This window comes from Archocentrus centrarchus, unplaced genomic scaffold, assembly GCF_007364275.1.
Source record: "Archocentrus centrarchus isolate MPI-CPG fArcCen1 unplaced genomic scaffold, fArcCen1 scaffold_29_ctg1, whole genome shotgun sequence".
NCBI classification, from domain to species: Eukaryota; Metazoa; Chordata; class Actinopteri; order Cichliformes; family Cichlidae; genus Archocentrus; species Archocentrus centrarchus.
The window spans coordinates 3,741,451-3,749,349 of NW_022060258.1; the positions used below are offsets into that span (position 1 = coordinate 3,741,451).

General features: G+C 44.5%; 1 protein-coding gene across 2 annotated transcripts; it reads right to left on the reverse strand.

The window, feature by feature from the left end:
- Positions 1-4,209: 4,209 nt before the first annotated feature.
- LOC115776237 (nuclear factor 7, brain-like) lies at positions 4,210-6,015 on the reverse strand. Of its 2 annotated transcripts, none has more exons than XM_030723846.1 (2): positions 5,894-6,015; positions 4,210-5,806 (listed from the first exon to the last, which is right to left on the reverse strand). In XM_030723846.1, exon 2 carries the CDS (start codon positions 5,787-5,789, stop codon positions 4,398-4,400), a length of 1,392 nt encoding a protein of 463 aa, XP_030579706.1. In that variant the 5' UTR covers positions 5,790-5,806; positions 5,894-6,015; the 3' UTR covers positions 4,210-4,397. The 2 variants fall into 2 exon arrangements, with proteins under 2 accessions (XP_030579706.1, XP_030579705.1); XM_030723845.1 differs by having other exon boundaries at positions 4,210-5,852; positions 5,894-5,996.
- Between the last annotated feature and the right edge of the window lie 1,884 nt (positions 6,016-7,899).

Below are 7,899 nucleotides of genomic sequence, written 5' to 3' on the forward strand. Positions count from 1 at the left end.
TCTTACTTCTCTTCCTGTTCATGCCGGTTGTTATTTCGATTTATGCAGCACATGCATGACCATAGTGAGACCAAACGTGCACATTGTGAATGAAACTGTCCATGCTCTGTGGTAGATTGCAAACTGCGGTGAAATGATACAGGCGTAAGCAGCGATAATAGCAGTGACCTAGCCGGGGCGGAGTCTGTGAGGCTGCGCTCCTTTGAGAGGCAGAGGAGCGCAATCTTTGTTGGATTTGAATCAGTACGTTTTGTATCCAATAAAAGCAAAGATGTTAACAAATAAATTGGACAGTATTCTGGCAATTTAGCGATATTTGCACAGCTGTGGTCTTGATTGGTTTTGAAATAAAATCCCGAGTCCGCAAGGTCCGAGTCCATGACAAGACCGAGACCAAATGCGGTCGAGTCCATGACAAGACCGAGACCATCAAAAAGCGGTCTCGAGACCAAGACCGATCTTGAGTACTACAACACTATTGTCTAGTCAAAATGCAGTTTTAGATATCTTAAAGGTAATTATGGAGAGTCATACAAACAGATTTTATGTTAAAACGGCCTGCCATGAGCTGATAGCTACCAGCTACCTGTGTCCCCATCCACCTGGCAGTCAAAGAGGCCACGCCTCTAATAATGCAAACTTTAAACCTTAATCCAATTTAAACAGGTGAGCTACAACCCCCCCCCCCCCTTCTGTACAGCTGTTATGAAGGAGGAAATTATATACAGAGAAAAAAGCAAACATGTTTATTTCTGCTGGAAAGTTTTAACATGAGTGTCTATTGGGACTGACTCGGTGTGGCGCCTCTGCTGGATACCACAGGAACTGCAGGCTTTAGCTTCACTTTTTTTTCAATCCTGGAAGTTAATGCCACCCCCCCCCCCCCCCCACCCCCCCCCAAAAAAAACAAAACTCTCCACACTGCAGTAATATTCCAACAACACTTTTTAATTAAGTCTTTTTCTAACAATCTCAATTAAGGCATTAAGCTTTTTCTTGTTAAACTCCCCACTGTAGAAATGTATTTATCATTGTTAGATGAGACAAAGTGTGGCTAATAAAAGAAAATGAAACATTTCTCAGATAAATGAAAAACTAAATTGGCTTGATGGGAAAGCTTTCCACATGAGATTAAAGTTAGATTAAAATCCCTCCCAGCATTTTGTGAGCAGCCTGTACTGTTAACCTGTGGTTCTTTAGGTCAGCTCATGTTTCAGATATCGATCCTCTGCTGCCAAACAAATGTCAGTCATTGATTTTCTTCTCAGAAATAATAATTTTACAGCCATAAAAGGTCAGTTTCACAGTAATAGCTTGAAGCAGGAAAAGAGGTGCACAGCATCCTAAATGTAGAGAATCTGTGGAGGATCAAAGTGACCGTCCGAGATGAGTGTGATGATGTAATTATCAAGAGTCAGGTGTATTTCCTGAAAACCTGCATGAATGACCAGTGAAACCTCAGCCACAGCCACACCTGACATTTTCTTTCACACAGGTGCTGAGCACTTAAGAGTCGGGTTAAAGTAACTGTAAATGAAGAAATGAGAAATCCTGATTTATAAAAAAATCTATAAATAATAATGTTTGTGAACATCATAGCAGTCTGATGAGTGTTAAGCAGGAGAACACAAGCTATAAAAATGCCTTTGACAGCAAACATGCCTGTGCAGGCCCACTGTGGTGTGGGGCAGGCCCAATCCACACTTATGCTTCCTGGGCCCCGGGTGGGTGCACCCCCCCCCCCCCCCCCCCCCCCCCCCCCACACACACACACACACACACACACACACACACACGCACACTGTTCTCACTTGTTCCGCCCTCAGCTTCAGACAGGTAAGAAGTACGCTGCTCTGCTCTGAGAGGGTGTGGCCTGCTTTGACTTCTCTATGAATGCACTCTGCTTTTCCAAGATGAGCTCTTTAAACTCTCTATAGGCTCCCAATGTTTGTGATTTTCTTTTATTCATTTTTATTATTATTCACATGTGTACATGTGCAATACTGCAATACCAGAGCTGGCAGACAGGGGCAAAAAGACAGAGAGAAAACACACACACACACACACACACACACACACACACACACTGTTCTCACTTGTTCCGCCCTCAGCTTCAGACAGGTAAGAAGTACGCTGCTCTGCTCTGAGAGGGTGTGGCCTGCTTTGACTTCTCTATGAATGCACTCTGCTTTTCCAAGATGAGCTCTTTAAACTCTCTATAGGCTCCCAATGTTTGTGATTTTCTTTTATTCATTTTTATTATTATTCACATGTGTACATGTGCAATACTGCAATACCAGAGCTGGCAGACAGGGGCAAAAAGACAGAGAGAAAACACACACACACACACACACACACACACACACACTTTAACAAGCGAGATTGTTGGTTTTGTATCCATTTTGCTTTTTGTGTGTGTGTGTGACCCTAGAAGAAGTAGATGGAGGCCAAGATCCACAGAGAGCCCGAGGAGACCCGAGCATGAGCCGAGAATACGACCCCAGCAGAGCTCAGACCGACCGACTGGGCACAGCACAGAAAAACCAAAGCTGCTCGTGTACATGCATTTGTTTCGTTTCACTTGTTTCAGTGTTACTGTGATGTTACTGGGCTTCACTCCTCTTGGTTGAGCTAAGTTATGTTTGCACACACAAGCACGCACGCACACACACACGCACACACAGGGTCTTACATGTTAACTAATAACCTTCCTTATTAAGCTGCACGCTACATGATCACAGCTTCATTTTTTGCACATAGTGAGGAAATTCAAAGCGCCTGCCATGCATGTTCTGTTCTCTCACACACACACACACACACACACACACATACACAGGCACACATCCAACAGACACTCATTATCACATTCTCTCTTTCTCTGTGATTTCTCACTGATTATTCAACTATAGAGTTGCAGATCTATAGTTTAGTGTGTTTTATGAGAACTACATTGATAATTTCTATAGATGTGTTTTGCTAACTTTACTAATTGACATTCCAAAGTTAATGGTTAATCATTTGATTGACATTGGTTTTAATTTTACAAGGCTGATAAAATATACTGGGAGTCCCTACACTGATGTTGGTGCTGTCCATATGGGCCACTGACACACCCCCACAGTGTGTAATTCAAACAGTTGTTCCTCACACTTGCCCTTCTCCTCACTTCTTTTGTAGACTGACATGGATGTATAAGGGAGGAGAGGTGTGTTTTCAGATGTGCAGTGATGAGCCATTAATCTGTGAGCAGCAGCTCAGCGCAGAGCTTCAGAGAGCAGCACCATCTGCCTCAGAGTCGCTGCCATGCGGTGGGTGATGGAGCTCTGCTGCGCTGTTGGCCCCCCTGCGACTGCGAGCCCAGGGCGACCGGGGATGGGCCACACTGCTGCTGACATCATACCGTGAGAGGAAATTAGAGCGCGTTTTTACACCTTTACATTCACGACCACCTCTCTGCACAAACACACTGAAAAAAGGGAAAGGCTACGTAATTCCAGCCCTGTGTGTACCTGCTCAGATAGCAGTGAATGTTTGGCCCAAATGTGGCTCACGGCTGCCACATTTTTTTTCATAAACGATAAATAAATAATAAATCACCATAACGTATTCAGTACAGAGGAAAATAAGTCTCACTCTCCACTTTATTTCCCTTCTATCTGCAGGTTGCCTTCAGCAGTGACAGTTAAACTGTTTGTTCCACAGCTGACGTTTCAGTTTAACTGCAGGTTCTTTTAGAAAAATCCCTAAAAACGCAGATCAAACAGCATTTTTTTTTTTTTTTTGCCCCTGAGCAAAGCGGCGTACATGCAGCCTGCTTCAGAGGTGCGGCGTTTCATCACTGTCACGCGGCCCCTGTGATGCGTGCTGATCGGCCTCTTGTTAAAACCTTCCCAGATGAGCGTTTAAAGTGTGAATGGAGCTCAGCAGCAGCGCTCTGCTGATGTGTTCTGTGTCATTGTGGGAAATGGAAGATAGCAGGGAAACCTTTCAGAGTTTTAATTATGCATTTGAAGCCTCAGTGCTCTACACTCGTACCCATGAGGGATCCCTCCTCCATCCTTTTAATATGCTGCAGAGCATGATGTCATGTTTTCATTCTGCTCCCAGACGTACTAACAAGAGGAATGCAGAGACGAAACGTACAGCAACAGTTTCCAACCCGCTGTATTTCTCACCAGTGCCTTTATTTTTCATTAATGCACACACCATAATAATGCTTCTCTGTTTAAATTCTCATCAGAATCAATAATTCAATCTCAGATTTTACACATGAAAAGCTCCAACAGAAAGAATCAAAGAGAAAAACTCAAGAAAAGAACTTTGGATCAGTTACGTTTGCACTTCAGCAGGTTAAATTCACTGACTTTTACCTTCAGGTATGATTTTCCTGTTTGTTTCTAACTGTTCTGCTTCACTGACACTGACACCTTGGCTGGTAATAGCATAACTGGGAATTTAACCACATTAGCAATGAATGGAAACACCTTCTCAGTGAAAGTGTGTGTGAAGGTGTATATGTGTTTGTCAGTATCAGGATCAGAGAAGGACAGCTTTCCTCTGTTCAAGTCCAGACTTACTCGGATCCTCTGGAGCTTCTTCTGCACTGGGAGAACAGCTTCTGCCTCTGCTAATGAACCTGCATAGTACTGACCTTTACTGAATCCCAGGCCCCACAGTCCAAGCTGTTTCTTTCTCTTCTTCTGGACAGACTCTGCTAACACACCCAGTGACCAGCGTGTGCTCTCTCCAACCTCAACATCCCAAGTATGTTTCCCTGAGTCAAAACCCTTAGAACTGAGGACAAAGTAGAGATGATCAAACCTCTCTGGATTATCAGGAAGCTGCTGCATCTCTCCTACTCTCACGCTGGTCAGATCTTCAGACAGGATGAGTCCTGGATGAGCAGTGTTTGGATCCAGAATCAAAGGAGTATAGGAGACCATGTCCTTCATGGTGTTCCAGATGTTGAAGGTCAGGTTGCCCAGGTGTTTGGCCTGGTCTATCAGAGCTCCTGAGGGCAGCTGTGGATCATCCAGCAGGAGGCAGTGCTGGACTCTTTCCACTGCAGCCTTGTAGCTGTGCAGGAATGAGACGTCTTCAGCTCTCAGCTCCTCCTCTGTGGCTCTGACTGTGTGTGAAAGAGCTGCTATCTCTCTGCTCAGAGCCTCCATCCTCTCCTTCATCATCCTACTCTTCTGCTCCTCTTCCTCCCTCAGTGCAGCCAGCCTGGCCTCCTCTTCCTCTGCTAGAAACTGGTGAAGCTTCTTAAACTGCTCCTTAATCTGCCTCTCTGTGTGTCGGGCCTGGACCTTAATGTGTTCTGCTGTTTGATCAAACTTCACTTGAACTTCTTCATAAAATGTTAACTTCTCCTTTAAGGGCTCCAGACTTTCCTGAAGCTCCTTCTTGAGTTGTTCTGCAGCTTTATCGATGGGTCTGAATGTGTGGTTGGTGTGTTTATCTGAGGTCCCACAGACCACACACACTGGCTCCTGATGGTCCACACAGAACAGATTGAGTGTCTCAGAGTGCAGACTGCAGAGATCCTCTGAGGCTTTCCGATCTCTCTCCTGTAGGAACGACTCACAGAGGTTCTTCAAAGCGAGGTTACAAGGAGGATCATACATTGATATTTTCTTACAGACTGGACACTCGTGTGTTGGTTTGTCTCTCCAGCAGCTGTTCAGACAGTCTTTACAGAAGCTGTGGCTACATGACAGAAGAACAGGATCTCTGAAGACGTCCTGACAGACGGGACAGCAGAGATCCTCCTCTGATCTGGAAGCCATCGAGTCTCAGAGTGAAGCTGGAAGCAGGAAGCACAGTCAGTCCCGGCTCCCCTCCCTCCTCTGCTACCTTCACCTGTTTGAGTCGTGTTTTTGGTCAAACTCACATCCAGTGTGTGGAGCGTCAGCAGCTTGAAGCAGCAGTGTTGGAGTTCTCCACCTTTCTGTCCTGCAGCTGGACTCACTCAGAGGAAGCTGCTCCGTCTGAAGCTCAGTCTGATCATCTGTGTGTCTCTCCTTTGTCAGTGAGAGTAATCAGGTGAGGGGCGGAGCTTGAGCATGTCTTCTTATGAAAAATTGACTCATTCCAGAGGTCAAATTTCAAAACTGCCAACAGCTCTAAAGCTGCAGAGCAAGTTTCAGTTTATCTGCACAGGTCGGAACATGAACAGATTCACGGAGCTTGAAAAATAAGCTGTTCTTCAGTGCTGCGAGACACAGAAGTGTGAGTGTGATGCAGTAACAGAAACAAAGTAGTGGGTTTTTTTTAATGCATATTTGTCACAAAAACAAACACAACAACAATCCTCTGCTGAGATTTCAGTTTATAAATCATTTTCTCAGTAATTGAGCTCATAGTGTGAAGAGGACGGAAAACATTATAAAACTGATGTGATGATGATATAATCGACCCTCTGAATTTTAAGCCTCACCATATATTTTAGAGAAAGGCAAAACTGACCTCTTTTGGAATATTCTGATCCCAGATTGTCACAACTATGGAGAGCGTTTACAGAAAAACAAAACCTGGTTATTGTGGGTGCTTGGTTTCGCCTCAGACCTCAGAGGATTAAACCTCAGCTTTAGATTTTTTTAAATGTTTCTGTTCAGATTAAATTTATGCCTCAGAGTTCAGGTGATGGAGTAAGTTATCATTTTATATTGAGACAGAGGCTTTATTTGTTTTTTCCCTCACCAAATTTCAACAAACTGCCCAAGAACTGGATAACAATCTATGTTCACTGCTCCAGATTATACAGACATAAGAATAGAGAGTTTAAGACTATAACAGACCACATACCAGAATTTCACTTTCAAAAGCAAGTAATAAAAAAATGATCAACAATCATCTCCAGAGATTTCAGTTTCCAACTATGAACCCTGAAAATGTAGATACAAATGATAAGACTCTGATGTGGTACCCTGTCTTAAACATTTGTCATATTTTCAACATATTCGCTTTGCAGAAACTCAGAACCCAAAAGGTGAGGCCAGAAACACTAACAGAGACCGAAATCCAGTCAGACAAGAGGAGCACACCTGGAGGGATTAATGGACGTCTGACAAAAGAAGTAAGCAGAGCTGAGCAGCCAGACCGGTCCAGAGGGTGGCCCAGAGGATGACTCAAGGATCCTTCACATACATCGCAACAAGGGCCCTTTTTTCTGAAGATGAATGGTTTGGTGCTGCACTGAGCACAGCATAACACAGCACAAGCACTCCAGCCTGGGAGTACCTGCTCACGCTGTGGTGTGATGCACAGTCATGCAACCAATAGAAATGCAGGATGACAGGTGGTGGGTGGCTATAATACACAAAGGCCACGAGCAGCCACAAAAAAAATGACAGGGTACAGATGGAGCCCAGCGGCCAGCGCAGCACAAATACTGGGCCATTCACCAATGGCCACAACAGCACATGCCACTTTCTATTCAAAAGGGTCATCAGAGGAATACAAGCAGCAGGAACCACCAGCATAGGCAGGACCAGCAGAGTCACCAGTGTCACCAGTATGAAGCCCAAGCAGTTGCCTCTGGAGGTCAGCAGAAGTAGGACTCAGAAACACAAACTAAGAGTTCAGGCCTGAGGAGTTCAGTTTGGACTCCCTCAGGGACTTACTGGATAGTGCGGTCACTGAAGATGCAGCATTAGCTCCCAGCGTCCCAGCCCTCATCTACTGTACATGATTAAAATATTACCAGCTGTAGATGTTAAAAGTTTTTTCATTCAGAGTAAATTTATGGCACATTTCTTCAAAGGGAATGAGAGGGTTAGGGCTACATCAGGGTTCAGATGGTAAAGATCTTTCAGCAACTGAATTATTCACCTGAATTTGCATCTTGCTGTCAAAGAGGCCACACCCCTAACTCCATCGATCATCTTCTGCTTATGC